Below are 21,668 nucleotides of genomic sequence, written 5' to 3'. Positions count from 1 at the left end.
AATTGAGTTAGATGACTCCGAGTAACAAGTTCAGGAGTCGCGTTGACTCTTTGTTCGTTTTTTTATATATATTAAAAAATTTGTTTGTTTGTTTATTATAATACCTGTCAGCTTCAATCTCGAGATACGACATTTTGTCTATTATGAATTTTGGAATTGGGCCTGAAATTTGATAATTTTTGTTTTGAAATGATACAAAAGTCCATTAGGTAACCCAATGGGCCTTATAAATTTTATTATGGGACGATGACAAAAATATCTAAAATTTTAAAAATATTTACAAAAGTACCTGTAAACTTTTTTTATTTATAAAAATACGACTGATTTAAAATTAATTACAAAAGTATCAAAAAATGAAAATTAATTACAAAAGTACGATTTGTATAATGTCGGTATAATTATGGTATAATTTTGGAATATTAAAACTATAAATCAGATAATTTAAAAATAATATTTGGTTTATTATTGGTATAATTTCAGTATATTTTTGATATATTGATTATAAATTTTTATATATATTTTCTAGTTGATAATATGTATTTTTTTTTATGTGTATTTTTCACTATAGTTGGTAATGAACTAGAGAATTTGTATACTCTTGGTATACTGATGGTATAATTTTGGTATATTATTAATTTAATTTTCAGTATACGATTTGATGTAATTTTGGTAAATTTTTATTTAATATTAATAAAATCTCAGTATGTATAATGTTGGTATAATTTTGGTACAATGTTGATATAATGTTAGTTTATTAATATACTAACATTATACCCACAGTATACACCGTATGTTTGATATTATTTTTTATTTTTTTGTACTTTTGTAAATATTATTAATATTTTTGTAAATGAAAAAAGTCAACATATACTTTTGTAATTATTTTCATTTTTTTTTTTGGTAAATGGTGTAATTTCCTCTTTTATTATTGGGCTATCGACAAAATATGTCTTTCAAATCATTTGCAAAAAATACTTAATAAATGGTTCATTTACTTTTCCTCTCTAAAAATTGTCATTTTATTTTTTTACTCCAAATTTTACGGATATTTTTTATATCAAAATAACGCAGAGATCTTTTTATACTTCAACCATGTTGTATTTTTTGTACATTAACCACGAGGAGGTTGTTTAGTAATTTTTTACTTTACCATCTAAAATTGTACTAAGACGCAAGAAATGGTATGAAACCATGTTAAATTATATGATACTGTATGAAATCTTGTGAAACTAATTGGAATTAACTTTTGTGAATATACAAAATCTTTCAAAAGTAACTAAAGTCGTATGAAATTTTATGATTCAGTCTAAACTTGAATTATTAACTTCTATAAAATTATAAAAAACCTTTTTTAAACGGATTAATATTGTACACCTAATGAAATTAATAGGAACTAACTTTTGTGGATCTTAATGAAACATTTAGAAAACAAGTGAAAATGCAAAACCTTATAAAACTATATGAAATCATTTGGAAGTAATTGAAATTAACTTATAATAACTAAATGAAACTATATTCATAAAAAAATGAAACTATATGAAACTTTGTAAAACCTTTGAACTATATGTAATTATATTGTGCATATACCAAATAAAAGAATATAATAAAATTATTTTGCGATTATTGTCATTGTCAACATTACATGTCATATTATAGAAAGTATCAAATTTCAATCAGTATTATATAAAAAATTTCACCAATAATAGTAGATATTCTTATCAATTTCTTATCAATCTTTTTTACACTCCTTTTGAAAATTTAAACCCCTCTAAAAATGGTATATAACTTCAATATATAAAATGTAATATATGCATTCAATAATTAGAAAATTTATGAAACTTTATCAGATTATACAAAAATTAATAGATGCATTTTATTCAATAAAAAAAACTAATTAGCAATCAAAAAGAAATAACAAGATAGTCAATCCACAATATTAATTGCAAATATAAAGCTTACATTACTAGAATACAGGCGATTAACGACGGAAATTTTGGTCGCTAATCAGCTGTAATGACAGATTAGCGAGGAATCATGTCCGTCGCAAAACTGATTAGTGATGCAAAATTCTTTCTATCGCCAATTTTCGTCGCTAAAATTTTCAAATCAGTCGCAAAAAAGTCAAGCTAGGAGACGGAAAAGAAGACTAATGGCGACAAATTTTTTAATTTCGGCGACGAAAGTTATCCGTCACTAATTGCACTGTTTTAATATAATTTAAAAATAGAAATTATATTAAACCTAATTCTAATATAATTTTAAAAACAAAAAAGTTACCCTAAAAATAATATAAGTCAACACAAACTAATTAATTAAACTAATATAATTATTAACCTAATATAATTAAGCCTAAACTACTTTAATTTCTAATATACTAATTAAAATCTATAACCTAATTAAACTAATTTATACAATTTAATTAAACTAATTATTATTTAATAATCTAATTATATAATTTAATTAAACTAATCTAATAGCCTAATTAAACTAATTACAATTTAAACTAATTAATTAAATTAATAGTTAAATGGGTTACCTTGAAAAGTCGGCCAGAGGAGGAACGGAAAAGCGGCGGTCAGCGGTGGGGAGGCAGAACAGAGGAGATGTACAAAAAACAGCGGTCGGTTTTGGGGGAGGCAGCGTTGGAGAATCCGTAGCTGATGACGGCGTTCGGAGGAGGGACCGTTTGGAGGAGCGGCAGTCGGTTTCTGGGGGAGGCTTTTTGGAACGGCGGCAGTTTCATTGAAAGGAGAAGAAAAAATGGGGAAGAAAGGGTTCTGGTCGGTTATTAAGTTCTAATTTTAGCGACCGACGCTGAAATTCGTCACTAAAGTTAGAATTTAATGAAACGATTTGTTTCAGTTGCCAGATTAGCGACGGATTACAAAATCTGTCGCTAAACTTTAGCAACTGATAGCACAATTCGCTGCTAATCTGGCAACTGAAACGGGGTGTTTCAATTTTGTCCAAATTTAGCGATGGATTTCAGCATTCCTCGCTAAATTTAGCCAAATAGAGGCGCCAATCTTTCCCTCCAAGATCCCCCCATTTTTGTGACGGATTGTCCGTCGCTAAAATTGATTTGCGACAGAATATATGTCCATCGCCAATGTTCGTTGCTGATTGACTCTTTTCTAGTAGTGTTAGCTACAATATACAAGTAAATAAAGAAATTAAAATTTCTAAAAGTCGGAAAACTCGGATACACTCGTTTTGGATTGTTGACAATCGTTTCCTGACGAATCGTAAGTCTTATCCGTTATTATAATTGATATATTCGAATCAAGTTAAAAGAATTTTTAGTTAAAGGGCGAAATAATAATTTTCAGGGATGGTACCTAGTAAATAGGAGCGGCAAATAATAAAACCCTTAAAAAATATAAATAATAATTAAAAAATTTCCTATTATACGTAAGGCCAAGAGTCGTAAAAAGGCCAAACCTTTCACAAAAGTTTCACTAAAGTCCCGACCTTTCAATTTTGTCGATTTTGGCCAAAAACTGATTATTTGGTTTCACAAAAGTCATGACCTTTCAATTTTGTCGATTTTGGCCAAAAATGGATTATTTGATTTCACAAAAGTCCTGACCTTTCAATATATGTGCATGCCACGTAGGCACCACATAGGCAAATTGAAATCAATTTTAGAGTTGGCCACAATTGAAACCAAATAATATGTTTTTGACCAAAATCGACAAAATTAAAAGGTCAGGATTTTTGTGAAACTTTTATAAAAAGTTTGGTCTTTTTAAGACATTTGGTCTATATGTAAATATAACATGACACAATTATTGTATGAAATAAACACTCGTCAAAGTTTGCTTATTTTCACCATAACGGTGAAAATTTTGAATTTTTAAAAAATACAAATTTATTTCTGGCCAGTTGTGTAATTTTCTCTTTTGTTAAAGGCTGATAAAAACGGCAGCGTTTAGTACAGATGATAACCGACCAATAAAATATCTTTCGGTCTCACGCGGTTCAAATACATACGAAACAAATACAATCTGCACAATTCTATAAATATCTTCCCATTTTACCCTTGTCTTTGATATTTTCTCTCTTGCATGTGCAACTTGACTTCAAATACTTGGAAGAACAGTTTCCTAATCAAAATTGGCGAATAATTTGGTGTAATGGTGAAATCAGGGGATGATGGGTCTTTATTATCAGTGGCTCCTTTTCTCAAGAAATGCTATGAAATGGTAGATGACGATTCTACAAATTCCATCATTTCTTGGACCCAATCGGATGATAGTTTCATTATATGGGATTTGACTCAATTTTCCGTTCAATTGCTTCCCAAATACTTCAAGCATAACAATTTTTCAAGCTTTATTCGGCAGCTCAATATCTATGTGAGTTTTTATTTTCTTTAAATTTAATTGTGTTTTGGTGTTGCTTGAATTTGTCATAAAATTATTGAATTTTCTTGAATTCTTATTGATTTTGTATTGATTGTGGATTTGTATCATGTTAGGATCAAAAGTGTAGGTTTTTTTTTATTATTTGCAGTAGTGCAGTGTTTTTATTATAATTGGGGAGTGTAGCACTTGTGGAGGAGTAATAGAATGCGCGGCCTTTGCAGAATACTGCCCAACGCTTATACCATTCGAGCTGTAGCTCGTTGGTACAGTAGTTCATTGTTGAATTGAATATATTCTTTACTGAAGGATTAGTTAGGTGAAATGTTGGTGATGAAATGGATGTTCTTTGGAGATGAGTTGATGGAGTCAAACCAGTGAATGAAATTTTATTTTCTATATGTGGTTTCTCTTTAATGCTGTATTGTATCATGTTTATCTGGCTATGATGTAAATCTACTGATTTTCGATTGTTTATAAAAGTTATGATTAGTGTTCTAAGAAGTTGTGCTTCATCTTTGGGGCCGTCAACAAATGCAAAAGCTAAGTCATATTTGGGTAGAATCTTGATGCCAATGCACATACTTTTGTTTACATGTGATCTAGTGGGCACATAATACTTTTATGGATTATGTTGTTTCAACTATCTTTTTAATGATTTCAGAGTTTTAAGCCTTTTGGTGGCTAAATGTATGTGTAGAATGTAGATCAGGAATAGTACATGAACCTCTTATTTTCACATTCCTCAGCTATTGAATTCTTTTCATCGCCCACCCCGTTCTCCATCTCTCTTTCTCTAGTAATCCTTTATTGCTACTTTCCAACGTCCAACATCTAGTTTAACTTTACCTTGTTTTTAGATTTCACTGGCTTCATTTCCTTGCTTGGTTTTGGGGTTAAGTTTGTTCTTGGTTCGAGATTAGTTACATAGGATTCAAATTGAAAGTATATTCTTTTACCGTGTTGTTTCACAATTATTGAGCTGTAAACATTGGCTTGGTGTTTGTTCTGCTAACATATGGCACACTGAAACCTCTCTTGTATTGTGGCTTTTGTCGCTTCTCCTTGTGTTGTTGTCCAATCCTTTTGTAAAATATACTTTACTTTCTTGTGCTCACCTATGTTCGTTCTTTCTTATTTGACTTCCTTTAATGGGCGTGTTTTTTTTCTTGAAATTAATTATGTTTTGCGGTTTTTATGTTTTTGAGTTTTGGTGTTTGATTTTTTGTACGTGGATGTACTCAAGATTTTTTGAATTTGTCATAAATATATTGAATTTTCTTGAATTCCTAATGATTTATTTATTTATTGTGTATTTGTATAATGTAAGGGACGGAAGTATAGGCATAAAATGTTCGGTGGATTGTCGAATTGAAGTTAGGTGAAATGTTTGTGATGATTTACATGCTATTTGGAGATGAAATGATGACAATTTCCTTTTATTTGTACGGTTTTGTCTATCATGTAGCATTGTAGCATTTTTGTCCAACTATCATGCTCATACAGCCTATGCTTTGAATCGCTGATTTTTGGTTGTTCATAGATGTTTTATGGTTAATGTTGTAAAGGATTTATGCTACTTCTTTGGGGCCGTTGACAAAACCAGGTTGTGTAGGAAGACTAAGCAAACATATACCAAAGCTAAGTCACCTTTGAGTAGAATCTTGGCACATGCTTTTGTTTACATGTTAATTCTATCAGGGATTATGTTGTCTCAACCATCGTTTAAACTATATTAGAGTTTAAGTCTTTTAGTTGCTAAATGTATATGTGTAGATCATGAATAATCCTACGTGAATATCTTATTTTCACTCCTTATATATGCTTACCGCTAAAATTTATCGAATCCGTTTCATCTCCCTCCCTGTTTTCCATTTGTCTATATCTGGTGATCCTTTCGCTCTACTTTTTCTTATCATTTCAGTTCTACTTTTCAACATCCAATGTCTATTTCAACTTGCACCTCGTTTTTTTAAAGTTCACTGGATTCATTTCCTTTTACTTGATTTTGGGAGTTAAGTTTGCTCTTGGTTCGGGATTAGTAACATTTCAATTTTATTTTAGAAGAGCATTCTTTTTTCCGTTTCACAATTATTGAGCATAAAACATTTACTTGGCGTTTGTTCTGCGAAAATATGTCACTCTACAACCTTTCTTGTATTGTGGCTTATGCCACTTCTCCTTGTGTTGCTGTCGAATCCTTTTGTATAATATAGTGTACTTTCTTGTCTTCACCTTAATGGATGATAAAATGTACTTCCTGATATTGATCTGAATTTTTGAAGTCCGCATTTCCATGTTAGCCCTTAAAGTTAGAAGCGAAAACAATGGTTCTCATGCCATACTTTTCCTTTTTATACTATCTGTATTTATTTCTTTTGGCCTTGAGATGTTGTTTTATTACTGTTTTAGTTGAATAAATTTTTTGGAAGTACAGATTTTCTAAGCATGACTCCTTTTCAGGGATTCCGAAAGGTCGATACTGATCGTTGGGAATTTGCGAATGATGGTTTTATCAGAGGTAAAAAGCATTTGTTAAAGAATATTCAAAGAAGGAAATATTCTCATGCGACAGACAATCGAAAATCATTGCCGCAGCATAACAGCTCAGCTGAATCCTCCGATAAAATTGAAAATAAGGACCTGTGGAAGGAAATTGAGAATCTGAAGATTGACAGAACTGCGCTTATGCAGGAGTTGGTTAATCTTAGGCAGCATCAGGAAAATGCAGACACTAAGTTGCTCACCTTGAGAGACCGCATTCAAGGAATGGAAACAAATCAGCAACAGCTGCTGTCCTTCTTAGTCATGGTCATGCAAAACCCGGGATTTCTGGTTCAGCTGCTTCACCCTAAAGAAAATAACTGGCGGATGGCGGAACCAGGAAGTATTGTAGAAAAGGATGTAGAAGAAGAAAAATTGGTTTCTAACGGGATGATAGTAAAGTACCATCCACCAATTGTTGACATGCCTACGCCTATGGTTTCAGGAAGCCCGCAACAACCTAATCATTTTCCTGATGAAATTAAAGATTCTTTTTTGAATCCTGATTTTGTAAAAATGCTCGTGGATGAAAATTTGTATTCATTTGAAACTCTTGCCCCATTTATTCTACCAGAATCACCGGAAGATGGGGCATGGGAACGGCTTCTTTTATCGAGTCCTTTCGTGCAGAATGTTGATGATATCAAACAAGATGGGGAAGAACCTGATGATGCAGAAAATGGAAATGGGTTAGCCGCTTCTGGTGATCAGGTTGACTGGTTGAATGAGTCTGAAAATTTTGGGGTTTTATTGGAAAACAAATCAATGGATTATGAACCTCGGTCTCAGGAGTTGGAAATTGTGACCAAGAAGATGGCTCATTTGACTTCTGAAACCAACCAAGAAAATGGACTATAGCTCAGAAAAAGTAAATAGTAAATATCATATAGATAATTTTTGCTGTGGCCGGCGCAGTCCGCTTAGTATAAAACCATGTAAGTTGCTTCTTTTCTCGCCTGTTTTTTCCATGTGAATCAAACTAGTTTGACTGTTTGTTGATTATGGGAAGTGTAATCTTAAAATGCTGATTATTTCTTCATTTGATAGATTTTTGCTGTAATGATGGTGGAAGAATCGGCAGGACAAAGACAGTGTTTTGTTCCATGACAATGAAATCAACTGCTGTTAACTTGAGTTCTGCCTCTGATACGTAAATGTGTTCGCCTACTCTTTACATATCCTCAAATTTCAAAGATACTCAGTATTTTTATACTCCTCTCCTATGCAAAAGCTTGCCATTGTTGAGCTATTTTTGGGATGAATATTTGCCAACTTGGATAGTCTAGTAAAAACTTCCCTAATACTCCTTGATCTCTGATTGTTTTCAAAGGAAAAAACCATGTATTGTATTATGTTAGGGAGAACAAATCGGCTTCATTTTGATTGGGATCAGTTCAAGCATGAACTGGAACTCCATGATTTTTAAAAGGCATATGGCCGAAGTCCTAGCTTGATGTTCACTACTTTAGACCATGCTTGTGCTTGACTTTCTACTTAAATTTCTAGATTTAAGTATCATTTTTTGCTCACTATGAGCAATTAATACTAAAATTAATTCTTTTCAGGCCTAATGGTAAAAAAAAACCAAACCTTTACGACTTGTTGCAATTATATCTAAACTTTTTAATTTTTGCAATAATATCCAAATTGCATTTTTTTGTTGCAATAATATCCAAATTACATTTTTTGTAGCAATAATAGTCAAATTGATGGCTAAACTTGTTGTTTTTAATTAAGATATTGGGCTATTATTATGTTTTGATGTATAATAATATAGTAAAAGTCCCAAAAAATGACAAAAAACTCAAAAACATTCACATAAAAAGTGCAATTTGGATATTATTGCAATAAAATAATGCAATTTGGATATTATTGTAAAAATTAAAAGGTTTGGATATAATTGCAACAAGTCGTAAAGGTTTGGGTTTTTTTTGCCATTAAGCCTTCTTTTTATCTGTTAATCCCTTGAAAATTTTAAGTTTCAAATCAGTGTTTCCTTTTTCTAAATGTTAGAAAACTTTGACACATGAATTTCTGCACTATAGACTATGGTAAATGCCCAAGGCCTCAGCCGAGCCAAACCAATGAAAAAAAACAGTCAATTTACGATCAAATTAAAATGTTCAAAACCAGTGCAATTTTTCTAACATCTGAACATCATTGGCATCTAAACTTGAGCAAAAAACCATGTGTACTTACTTAATAGTAACTAGGAAGACTATGCTTGGATGAGCTTAGCCATACCAAACGCAGCAGCCGATGCAATGGCTCCAATAAAGCAAGTTTGCAATGCACTCCTGAAGGGTTTACTACCTGTAAAGTATCCCTTAGCATACCCAAAAATGAGCAATGCTATTAAGGTTAAAATGACAGATGCAACCACAGCCTCTTGAGCTCTCGGAATGAACATGTATGGAACGAGCGGTACTATGCCTCCCAAAATGTACGAAATCGCAATAGTTAGGGCGCTATGCAGTGCTCTTCTGGGGTCTGGTTTCTCCAATCCCAGTTCAAACCTGCATCAGCACAACATAGTCATCATTTGCTTTCTGACGATTTTGAAGATTAATTGCATATTTTAGTAAACTCATCTTCTTAAATATGCTACTTACAAGCTATGAACATAATTACTTTCAGAGCGAATTTGACATGTTTTAGGTAAGAAAACTCTACAAGTTGACCATAGTTGCTTAAAGCAGAGTCTGTATATAGTGAAATATATATTTTTGAGCTACATCCATATATGGGTATTAATTTCGGAATGTCACTAAATTTTGATTTTATTACTAAATATGGATTCTGAATTTTAATTTGTTTCTTTACCTAAAATTGAACTTTATTACAGTGACATATTTTTTTAATGAATTATTTAATGAAAAATTATTATATGCGCATGTTCTCCATCATCTACTAGGTCGGTGAATAACATGTTCATTGAAAAGGATTCACCCATTGTAATAGAAATTGATTTAAGATAATCATCAAAAAATGAACTAAAGTTCAGTATTTATTTTGTAATAAGAGCTTAATAAGCCATTAGTATATAATACAATGGCTGCGTTGGCATTATAATTAGGGACAATGTATTTGGTTCGAACTTAACCAAATTTTTTTAAAAATATTGAATCTAATCGAATTCGCAAAAATATAGTAATTTGTTTCAAAATAAACTGAATCAAATCATTTGATTTGATTGATTTTTTTATTTGATTTGGTTTATACTAAAATTTAACTGAACTTTGTTTTTGTCAAAACCAAACCTAACTAATTTATATATATATATATATATATATATATATATATATATATATGTATATATATATATATATATATATATATATATATATATATATGTATGTATAATATCAACAAACTAAATGAGTTTTATTGATTTAATTCAGTTATTCAGTTTAGTTCATGCTAAAAGCATATGCATGGGCAATTGAACTATAATATAATAGTGCCTATAATAATGATTGCTCAACTAGCTCAAAATGATTTTTGAATATACACACACAAAAATATGGCAGTCCTAAAAGCCGGGGCAATTAGGAAAAGAATCTAGAGATATCCATTCAAAACGTGCTATGAAAAAAAAAAGTGGTATCAACTAAATTGGAGTAGAATATGCACCACTTGGAATTGTCCTCATCTAAAATGAAAGTGGAGATACTATTTAAGTTGACATTGCACCTTTTGCTTTATCACCAAACCTTGGATTAATTACTATGGACTTATTCTAGTTTTATTATCACCAAACTTTGGATCAATTGCTATGGACTTATTCTAATTTAATCAAAGTTATAAAGATTAATCGTAAAAAAAAAATGAGCTTTAGTGTATTTTATAATTACAACACGAACTTTAAATTTTGACTATGTCAAACATAAACTATTATTTTTTTATAATTTGAAATACGAGTACTTTTCTAATAAACAATATTATCCTAAATGTCGAAAGAGTGCATATTTCAATGTCCACGTAAGCATTTTTTATTATAAATTTACTTGACTCTTCAAATGTTAAAAAAATTGATAGTTTGTAGTCTGATCCGATTCAAATTATAATCAATTGGTGTTTAATTTGGTGATTAGATAGGGATGGTTAAATAAAAAAGTAATTTTTAAAAAAATGCAGTTATTTATTGATAAAATATAGAAACAGTAAAGATAATATGAATCTAGATTCCTAGTACTGGATCAGTCGGACTAAACTAATTATTTTCGTACCGGACCGGAAAATTAAAAGAGATGAAGAAAAAAATTACTTACTTCATCATGAAATCAAGCCAAGCCTGAGGATTTTTCCGAAGAGCATTAACAACCGGTGCATATTCATGCGGTTCTATTCCATACTGTGCTAATACTTCTGCAACCTCAGCAGCTTCTGTAATTTCAAATATTAAAATCATTATAATCTTCCATTATTATAAAATTATTTTGAAATACTCGCACGAATTTAGTCTAATAGTTTAAGCCTCGATCATCTGGGCGCTATGATTGCGGGTTCAAACTCTCTGACTACACCTTTTTTTTTAATAAATATAGTGTTTGGAAGTGAATTATTAGTTATCATAGTCCGGAATTGCCAGGTATATAGACTTGCGGGCAGTCCATATTCCGGAATTTAACAGTGATTACCTGTTTCAGGAACCGCCACAATCTCTTCTTCTTCTCTCTTTAATTCTCTCGCGTAATGATCCGCTTCACTTTTAGCAGCTAAATACCTTTAAAAAAAAATGAAAATTTCGACTCTAAATTTCGAGTTTATTATTTGAAAGTAAAAAGAAAAATTTATTTTACCCTCCGAGTCCCATGGAAATAGCACCGGCGGCGACTTCAGCTACTCCGGCGGTGAGAATGATCGCGGAGGTGGCATTGGCGCCTGATAAACCGGCGGCGAGAGCGAAGGGAACGGTGAGGCCATCAGATACTCCGATGATGATGTCGCGGACAATTTCGCCGGCGGTGAAGTGGCGTTCCTTGTGCTGATTGAGGAGAGATTGTTTCTCAGGTTCTAGGTTAACTTGGATTGAAGAGGCGTCACCGTTACCACTAGCAGCCATTTTCTTTAGTTATTAGAATTGTCTCTATTACTATGTTAATTTATGCAACTGAATTTTGTAAAGAGTTTTGTTGTTTTGAATTGTTTGTGTTATGTTTGTTTGTATGCAAATATTTAGGAATAATTGCTATTGTGGTCCTTGGATTTTTCAAATCTATCAATTCAGTACAGGAATTACTATTTTTATTAATTTAATTAGTTAATTTAAGAAAATTATAGTGATTTTAGATGATTTAGTCTCACCAGAATACTGATAAGAAACAATTAAATATTTGAAATTAAGTTTCAGATTTAATCTATATAGATTTATTTTATACATATTATAAATTATTTAAAATACTATGAGATTTTATTCTATGCTATTAATATTTTAATGTGATTAAATTGAATAAAAACATTATATTGGTATAATTTTTCAACATTCATTAACTAATTTGATAAAATAATAAACATTCTATTAGTAGATTCAATAAAGATCAGAAATCATTGATATTATTATATCTATAAAAATAATTCTTTTATTTTTTTTGGTGATGGCCAAATTGTCGAATATACTCATATTTTATGTATTATTTTAAATATAATAATAATAATATCAATACTAATAATATATGTTCTATTTTTTATTTGTCAAACATATATTGATATAATTAACCGACTACACATGAACGATGAAGTACATTGTAAAAGAAAATTACAAATATGAAAACAACGGAAACTTATAATCGACCAAGAAATAAAATAGTAATAGAAATTTAAAAATATAAATTTGGCAGATGACTAAAAATAGCATGAATTCAATTAGTAAAAATTTAAAGGCACTAATCGCACCTTTATAACTTCTATTAACCACTGATTCTGTTGCTAACAGATTCGAACGAAATTAGAAAAATTTCAGACTTCTAACGAAACTAGAAAAATTTTGAATTTTCAAAAACGTGAAGCTGAAGGTTGAATAGATGTTGAATTTTTTTGAACGAGTCTAAAATCTACACAAAGAAAACGGAAAACGAACAAAAACACCTGAAAAAATATATAAATTTTCCAAAACTTAACAATTTATTCAAAAAAACAACACATAAATAGAGAGAAACGAGTTAAAAAACGGTAATGAAATTATATCCGTAGTTGACGCCTTCTAAAGATTTAAACCGTTTTTCAAAAGTAGGGAAGAGAAGACTGCTGGTGGGAGTTCTCTAGGGCGGCCGGGCTTCGGGTGTGACGAGAAGGTTAAAAAAATTAAAAGAAATGTTGCTGCCCGGGATCGAACCGGGGACCTGCAGCGTGTAAAGCTGACGTGATAACCACTACACCACAGCAACTTTGTTAATAAATGTTTCAATTAACTTATTACTACTTGAGACCTAAAGGAGGCTTATACAAAATTTATTAATACCACTGGAGGGAAGAATTTGGAAATTTTAGTCATTTAAATTTATGTAACTTCATCAATTGTAGTCTATAATAAATATTTTTCAATTGAAAAGAGAGTTAAATTTGATCACAAATTATATATAGGAATTTTTAAATATTATTTTATTTTTAGCAAAAAAATGAAAAAAGTAAATTTTACTTTGAAATATATATATATATATATATATTTGGTTACGATTGAAATGTACTTAACGAAATTAGGATAAAATTGATGCTTTTAAAAGAATTATGCATAAATGAAGTCCGGCAGCTGCCCATCTCCAGATCTATTTTTTTTGTAAAAATTATAAAAAAAGCCTTCTATGTTTTAATTTAAATTAATTTTATATATAAAGTTTTAAAATTAGAAGGGTTAAATTGAATTTTTAGATTATTATGTGTTAATTTAAAAAAATTAGAAAATATTTTGAACTATTTTGAACTTTTTTACCATCAAATACCACTATGTGTATGCCATGTGGACCATGAGTGGACAAATTTTTTGCCACATTGCTTTCATTTTTGCTTCCACTCTCGTTAACTGTGTTTGAAACGCACGTATAATTTGCCACCCTCGTAAGGGCTTGAACATGTCAATAATGAAAGTAAAGAGACCTATCAGTGACGAACTTTGAGGTAGGGACTTACTGAGTTAAAATGATAAAGTAGAGGGGCCTTTGAATAGGTTTAGCCGTTTTTAATAACTAAACCTATTTTATTTTAATTAAATTTCCAGAAAATTTAAATGTTTGCTGGCAATTCAGGTTTTCTTTCCAATTTTAAAAATGTCAGATGGAAAATGATTTTTGAAACCAGAATTGGATTTTTTTTATGGAACTAATGGATAGAGGAAAATAATTATTTGAAAGGGATTAATAATGTCTTCTTTTTGCCAATAATTAAGTTACTTATAAACGTATGAAATTATAAAAGCCACAAACACAGATGCGTGAAAGAAGTATAAATGGAAATTATGGAAGTAAAACAGCCATGGAACTTTGAACTTATATTTTTCTAGAGATAACAGTAGAAATACGGTGTCCAGATTTCAAGGGTTATTGCCATAAAAATCTCTAGCTTTCGTGCTTTTTTCGGTTCTAATATATTTTACCAAACGTGATATTTTACATTTTAATCTTTTATTAGCTCAACCTTTTATTTTTTTACATTTTACAATCCAAATATCTCATCTGATGTTGTTTTGATCATTTAAGACGGTCAAAACTGCATTTTCTTATATAGAATAGACGTCTAAAATAGCTCTGGAGTTATAGGATGAAAAGTTTAGAAAGGTAAGGATATGGGGTGCCATGTTCGGTATAATATTACTCAGATGGGAAAAACGCAAAAAGTGGAAATTTTTATATAATAACAACCCATCTTTAGATAAGATGATACATTGTTGATCCTCTCATCCCATTGTAATAAATAAAAATGTTATAAGACTTAAAATTATTCAATTATATATAATTTCAACATGAAATTTTATTTATTAATTTTTGTTAAGTAGTATTGATATTTATTTCAAATTGGAAGTTTAAGATTTGATTCTCGGTTTCTTCTTAAGAGTTTATATAGTATTAATTGAAGAAGTTTAAAAAGGAAAAGCAGAATCAACACAAACGCAGGAGGACCAAAAAGAAAGAGCCAACCAAATCATCTAACTGACCATACCCAATTTTAAAATTTTAATCTTATAACATAAACTATCTGGATATTTAAATGCAGAAACCAAACCCTGCATGATAAATGCAAATACCAAAATGAACAATGCCTATGAACACCCAAATAGGCAAATAGACAGTTCTTTACACTTAATACAAACAAAAACTGTATAAACATACATGTTATGTGCTACTGCATACAAAATCGGGAAACAAAGCTAATGATATTTTACCAATTCACGCCATCAAAATGATAATAATAGTAAAACTAAATGATAAAACATTTTAATCAAGCAGAAAAAAGATAACTATAACTCGACGCTCTTTTATAGACAATCTATCAACTCTCAATTGCTATAAATTTTTTATATTACTACTTATATTAGATATAGATGACTTCTGATCTATCAGGACTCCGTAAGCGTGTCCTCATGTCGTAACCCCTGTTGACACGTCGACTCGTCTGACTATCAGTCAAACGGCGGTAACGTCTTCCATCTGGTCCGGAGCTTCTCTCTCCACTATCGGCGACTGGACTGGCCACATCCTCAATCTCGTCATCATCATGCACATCAGGAGCAGGAGCCTGTGAGGAGGGGTCTAACCCTAATCCCAGAGAAAAAGAAGGAGCCTGCATTTCTTGGAAGTCACAAAACGGCTGTGGGTCCTGAACCAAATTGTTGATCCAAGGATCATCCAGAGAAAAATGCATCTGGGAGGGACTCTGAGTCGGGCGAGAAGAGGAGCCCGGATCTTGACCTGGCAGCATCGGAATGTAGCCCCCCTCCATAAGTCGGGACCGCTGTGAGGGAGGAGTGGTCAGGGAGCTAAAGTTCCAAGAATCGTCAAATACAGGAACAGTCGGCAAATACGTAGGTGTCTGAGGAGGAGGTGTCTGCGCCGTCTGAGTCGCCTGGAACGGGGTAAAAGCAGAAGCCGGATGCTGTGAGAACTGTGGAGGAGGAGTGGCCAGCGGCGTGATGTACTCTGCCTCCCCAAATGACGGGCCTACATAGGGTACAGACGCAGGCGGTACCGTAAAAGACGAAGCTGGATAGCGGCGAATGAAGTCCTCGGTATCCCCAAAGAAATCATGCTGAAAGAAAAGAAATTAATAATTATTATAATTGATATTAATTTGGAAAATATTTAAATTGAGATTGAAACGTACCTGTGCCGGGAGAGGGTCCGTAGGTGGTACCGAAAATGATGCAGCTGGTGGGCACTGTGTCTGCGCTGAGGTACTCCCATAATACGTCGTAGACCCGTAATACTGTCGGACGAAATCCTCAGTATCCCCGTGAAAGTCGACCTAAAAAACAAATTGTTTATTAGAATTATTGATTTAATATTCAATAAAAAAATTTTAGATTAAAACGTACTGGGGGTGGCATAGGGTTCTCTGCCATCTCGCGCGTCGCCTCGTGAGGTCTGGCTCTATCCCGACGACGACCTCGTATACGCTGTACGTCGACCGTCGGGGGATCTATATGAGGCAAGGGCTGTGGCAGAACAGCAGGCTCTGGGGGTGGCCACTGTGTGTCCCTCCGGTCCTCCATGGTGCCTAACTGGTGACTACGAGCGTAAGTACCAATACTTGACCCTGCCTCTGACTGTAAGCGAATCCTTTCCATGGCATCACGCTGAAAAAAAATTAAAATAGAAAGTCAGTTAGCATATTGAATAAAAGAAAATTTAAATTAGAATTATGTAGATTACATACAGCTGATCCAGTCTCTGCTCCGTGATGGGTAATCCATCTCCTACTGATGCGTCTGTACCACTCCATGTACTCTGAATGGAAGTGGGGCGGATGGTCCAGCAACGGGCCTTGGACCACATACAGTTCCCTGGAGTCCCAAATCGCGACATACTCTCTAAAAGTGTTTTGGAAGCTTGAGCTCCCCCGAAACTGGACAGTGTGGTGGATGTGGAGCTGGGAAGGTGGTTCAGGTATAGGCTGAAGCAAACCAAACTGCGCCATCACCCTATCCGGCTGGTGCCACTCGATAATATGATAGTAAATCAGTGGCACGCGAGCACGCCAGAACTGAGCACCATCCAAAAAATAAGGATGTAGCTGGCTGATAACATCCTCGGTGTATGGTTGCCAATCGATCTGCATTTATAAAATAAAGACTTTAGCAATGTTGTTGTGCAAATTGATAACTATAAAATAAAGGTTTCCAAAATAACTCACATCCGAGTAACGTAATACATCTAGTGCTAATCTCATGGCATCCAGATTGCGATGAAGAACCCGTCGAAAATCTAGCGGACCCGCCCATCTGCGCAAGTACAACATTTTTAATAAAAAAAATAAAAATTACTAATAATTGTTCATGTAAGTATTAATAAAATGATGTACCTGTCACCCAACGGTAAGTGCGGTGTGATGGCCGGGTATCTCAACCTCGGCCTGAATGGTCTAAGGCGCTCGAATGCCCATAGCTGAAGAATCCAAAGCAGCCCCCCGATGTTTCGCCTATTCTGCGAAACCATAGTACACAAGCACATCTCGCGGTAAAGGTGTGCGAGCGCCGCTGAACCCCAACTAATGCTCCCTAATGCCGTCAAGTCCTCCAGATGTGGAAGAATCCTCAGTCCGATCTGCCCGCTGTTCGTGTCGGAAAAACACCAGGCGTGTAGATGGAACAACAAGTACGCCCGAACTGCCCAGTCGATCTGCTCATCTGAAGCCGCATCAGGTATCCGTGTGAAGCTATCAAACTCATCGACTAGCCAACTAGTGGTAACAAAGGATCCCTGACAATTTCTACTCCCTACCATATCTCTTCCAAGCAGTCGGCGAGTAACACTGCTCCAACCTCTGATAGTCGATCCGGTAACAGCAGCCCTATTTATGGGGAGTCCCGTCAAGATCGCTATGTCCTGAAGGGTTATTGTGCACTCCCCCTCAGGAAACATAAAAGTGTGGGTCTCCGGCCTCCACCGCTCAACTAATGCAGTCACCAGAGTCATGTCTACGGTGTATTTCCGCATAGTAATGAAGGGTCCCAGTGCTGTCCGCAATACTCCATCTCGAATGCGCGGATGAATATCCTCTATTCGGGTCAATGAGGCACTCCTGCGCGAGCCCAAAGCCGAAGTCTCCTGAAATGAAAAATTTAAAGATATCAGTTGGAAAATAAAACAACAACGAAACGTTATCCGTTTAAAGAAATCATTGCCTACCGGATGCTGCCAAACCGTGTCGGACCTGTGATCATGCTGTCTGTGCAGTACTAAACCTCCATCCCGCGGTCCGGGAAGGAAGTAATCGTATGGAGCAGGGCCAGCCATATCTGAAAATGCACAAATAGATTTATAATAAATTAAATATATTAAAATTAGATACGAATTTAACGTCCAAAATTCCAGATACATTAAAAACATAGATAGATGAAAGCTCCAAAAATTATACACCAATTGACATACGAAATAGGAAATAGAAATTACATATGATAACTTCGATACAAATTTAACCGAATAAGTTCGATACAAATTAGATACGATTTTACAAATTTAACACAAGGTCCAGTTACAAATTCATCACAATAGCTTTCACCAGTTATAGCACTGTGAACAACATCTTATTAAAGTCCAGGGGAGATATTTCACAAAATCATCAGAATCACTGTCGTCGTAATCCTGTAATTCCATACTATTCCATGACTGGGGGTTACTTTCATCAACATGAAAATCCGTCAACCATCGGAAAGAAGGTCCAAAACATTCGCTTGAAAATTCTACATTGCACCCCACCGCAATCAGTTAGTCGGCCTGTTTAAAATGGATATAGTTAGGATATAATGTAAATTTAATTACATATTAAATTTACAAAAGTGATTTATTTTCATACCTTCACCATGCCAAAAGGATCCAGGATTCACTTCGACCACATTATCCATGAATTTCGTGATTTGCGTGTAGTTATATTCCCAGTCCCCATAGACGCTGCTAATTGCTCTCTCTTTTGCATACCATACCCGCTTATATGGAAGGTCCAGTCCTAAGGATTCTAAAATCCCTGCCATAAGCGTCTTAATCCGAATATCACGCTGCCCCAACACTTGAGTCTTAATAAAATCGGCAATTTGAATAATTCCAAAATTTCTGTGGTTACGAGTTGACGCTAGCATATCGCATTTGTGTGGCCCTATATATTTCGTCAACGTCCATGTGTTGGTTTTCTGAAGCAGGGTGGCCCGCAGCCACCAATCGCACATTTCTCGATGCTTGCAAACTAGGACCAGTGTTGTTTTTGTTGTCCGGCGACTCTTAAACTCTCGTCCATTATCAACCGAATAAGTAATGGCACATGTTCGCACAGCCAATCGACTCGAGAAAATCATCCCGGTTTGAAATTCCATCCCCCGCTGCCATTCAATGTTCGGCGCTTCCCATGTCTCGTCCACATCAAAGTCACTGAGATCGACACATCGTATGTGTTGCGGAAGTCGAGACTGGTAATGTGTAATATTACTTGGTTGTTCAGCGATTAGAATATCCTCCATATCCTCTTCCTCACTATCATAGTGCTCATCTTCTTCCTCTTCCACACTGCCTCTCTCAGACTCACTAGAACATAAATCTAGTTGCATCGAAGTTTCATTAGAAGCCGAAATATGATACTCCACGTAGAACTCTAACACGTTCAACGTCGGCATTCGAGCTGTCTGGTTCAGAATCGCAAATACGTGTTGGTCATCTTGCACTTCGAACAACGAGTATGAACATATCTCGTACCTTTCAACATGAGGTAGCCGAAAATAAATTTTCGTCACCTCCGGAGGGCTCACACTAGTAGATACTGCCGTTCTACAGATTTCGGCCAACTCCCCAAAATTTATTCTTCCATTAATCGGCACATGAACATATCTACCCCCCAAATATTCAACTCCACGAGGGGAGTTTATGATGCTACCATCACACCATATCACAAATAATATATTGTTTGACGCCATTACTACAAACATGCGTAATAAATTAATATTAAAGTAATTTCTACAAATGTACATTTCTAGGCTTAATTAATATTAAAGTAATTTCTACATATATATTTATAAAGTAATATTTTTAACAATTTATAAACAGTTTATTTAAAAATTTAAATTAATTTATTTAACTATTTAGCAAATCGTCCACATTTTAACCAAACTATTATATATTATATCAAATATTTATGAGTAATGTTCATTCTATAATGTTTTTGTGTTTTATATTCATACAAATCGTTTTAATATTCTAAATCTAAATTTAATAATATAAATTTTAAATCTAATATTAACTAAATTCTAAATCTAACAATACACATTTATTATTCTAAATCTAACAATACACATTTATTATTTATTAAAAAAATTAGCTATAAAAAGTAAAAAGTAATACGGACTTACCTCTTGTAGTCCTCGCAAAATAATAATAATAAAATATTAAGCTCCAAAATAATCCGATTAAGCTCTAAAAATAAACCGCCAAATTACTCCAAATCCGCCAAATTACTCCAAATCCGCCGAAACTAATCTAAAGCCATTTTTGTTATGTTTGTAGTGTAAGTGTGGTGAAACAATTCACCACACACCCCTTTATATAGGGGATGTCGCCCGCAAACAGCCATTGCGGGCGACATTAAATTCCCTGCCATGTGGCAGGGAATTTCATTACTGGCCCGCAATGGCTGTTTGCGGGCAGCGTGGGCCCCAGGCACAAAAATGTAATTTTTGTGTTCTGGGGCACAAAATTCGAATTTCCCCTATAAGGGGGGAACTTTTTTGTCAAAAACCCGGGTTATTGCCATAAAAATCTCTAGCTTTCGTGCTTTTTTCAGTTCTAATATATTTTACCAAACGTGATATTTTACATTTTAATCTTTTATTAGCTCAACCTTTTATTTTTTTACATTTTACAATCCAAATATCTCATCTGATGTTGTTTTGATCATTTAAGACGGTCAAAACTGCATTTTCTTATATAGAATAGACGTCTAAAATAGCTCTGGAGTTATAGGATGAAAAGTTTAGAAAGGTAAGGATATGGGGTGCCATGTTCGGTATAATATTACTCAGATGGGAAAAACGCAAAAAGTGGAAATTTTTATATAATAACAACCCATCTTTAGATAAGATGATACATTGTTGATCCTCTCATCCCATTGTAATAAATAAAAATGTTATAAGACTTAAAATTATTCAATTATATATAATTTCAACATGAAATTTTATTTATTAATTTTTGTTAAGTAGTATTGATATTTATTTCAAATTGGAAGTTTAAGATTTGATTCTCGGTTTCTTCTTAAGAGTTTATATAGTATTAATTGAAGAAGTTTAAAAAAGAAAAGCAGAATCAACACAAACGCAGGAGGACCAAAAAGAAAGAGCCAACCAAATCATCTAACTGACCATACCCAATTTTAAAATTTTAATCTTATAACATAAACTATCTGGATATTTAAATGCAGAAACCAAACCCTGCATGATAAATGCAAATACCAAAATGAACAATGCCTATGAACACCCAAATAGGCAAATAGACAGTTCTTTACACTTAATACAAACAAAAACTGTATAAACATACATGTTATGTGCTACTGCATACAAAATCGGGAAACAAAGCT

The 21,668-nt window shown here is 33.3% G+C and overlaps 5 protein-coding genes and 1 non-coding gene across 6 annotated transcripts; 1 reads left to right on the top strand and 5 right to left on the bottom strand.

Moving 5' to 3' along the window:
- Positions 1-4,001: 4,001 nt before the first annotated feature.
- Positions 4,002-8,376, top strand: LOC126682973 (heat stress transcription factor A-8). Its single transcript, XM_050378778.2, has 3 exons — positions 4,002-4,358; positions 6,828-7,843; positions 7,956-8,376. Exons 1-2 carry the CDS (start codon positions 4,137-4,139, stop codon positions 7,764-7,766), a joined length of 1,161 nt encoding a protein of 386 aa, XP_050234735.1. The 5' UTR covers positions 4,002-4,136; the 3' UTR covers positions 7,767-7,843; positions 7,956-8,376.
- Positions 8,377-8,993: 617 nt separating this feature from the next.
- LOC126680180 (vacuolar iron transporter 1) lies at positions 8,994-12,040 on the bottom strand. The gene is made up of 4 exons (XM_050375234.1): positions 11,711-12,040; positions 11,549-11,634; positions 11,180-11,294; positions 8,994-9,424 (listed from the first exon to the last, which is right to left on the bottom strand). The coding sequence occupies exons 1-4, from the start codon at positions 11,971-11,973 to the stop codon at positions 9,127-9,129; spliced, it is 762 nt and encodes a 253-aa protein (XP_050231191.1). The 5' UTR covers positions 11,974-12,040; the 3' UTR covers positions 8,994-9,126.
- Positions 12,041-13,221: 1,181 nt separating this feature from the next.
- TRNAV-UAC (transfer RNA valine (anticodon UAC)) lies at positions 13,222-13,294 on the bottom strand. Its single transcript has one exon. It is a non-coding gene; the product is annotated as a tRNA-Val (tRNA).
- Positions 13,295-15,431: 2,137 nt separating this feature from the next.
- On the bottom strand, positions 15,432-16,683 carry LOC130015565 (uncharacterized). The gene is made up of 3 exons (XM_056105931.1): positions 16,432-16,683; positions 16,221-16,361; positions 15,432-16,145 (listed from the first exon to the last, which is right to left on the bottom strand). The coding sequence occupies exons 1-3, from the start codon at positions 16,681-16,683 to the stop codon at positions 15,432-15,434; spliced, it is 1,107 nt and encodes a 368-aa protein (XP_055961906.1).
- A 20-nt stretch (positions 16,684-16,703) lies between these two features.
- Positions 16,704-18,437, bottom strand: LOC126682017 (serine/threonine-protein phosphatase 7 long form homolog). Its single transcript, XM_050377573.2, has 4 exons — positions 18,245-18,437; positions 17,418-18,163; positions 17,250-17,337; positions 16,704-17,168 (listed from the first exon to the last, which is right to left on the bottom strand). Exons 1-4 carry the CDS (start codon positions 18,434-18,436, stop codon positions 16,704-16,706), a joined length of 1,491 nt encoding a protein of 496 aa, XP_050233530.2. The 5' UTR covers position 18,437.
- Positions 18,438-18,613: 176 nt separating this feature from the next.
- LOC130015564 (uncharacterized) lies at positions 18,614-20,016 on the bottom strand. Its single transcript, XM_056105930.1, has 2 exons — positions 18,912-20,016; positions 18,614-18,798 (listed from the first exon to the last, which is right to left on the bottom strand). The coding sequence occupies exons 1-2, from the start codon at positions 20,014-20,016 to the stop codon at positions 18,614-18,616; spliced, it is 1,290 nt and encodes a 429-aa protein (XP_055961905.1).
- Positions 20,017-21,668: the final 1,652 nt, after the last annotated feature.

The sequence above is a fragment of the Mercurialis annua genome, linkage group LG5, assembly GCF_937616625.2.
Source record: "Mercurialis annua linkage group LG5, ddMerAnnu1.2, whole genome shotgun sequence".
NCBI classification, from domain to species: domain Eukaryota; kingdom Viridiplantae; phylum Streptophyta; class Magnoliopsida; order Malpighiales; family Euphorbiaceae; genus Mercurialis; species Mercurialis annua.
Note: the sequence above shows the minus strand (reverse complement) of the source record. Positions and strands in the feature narration are given on the sequence as shown.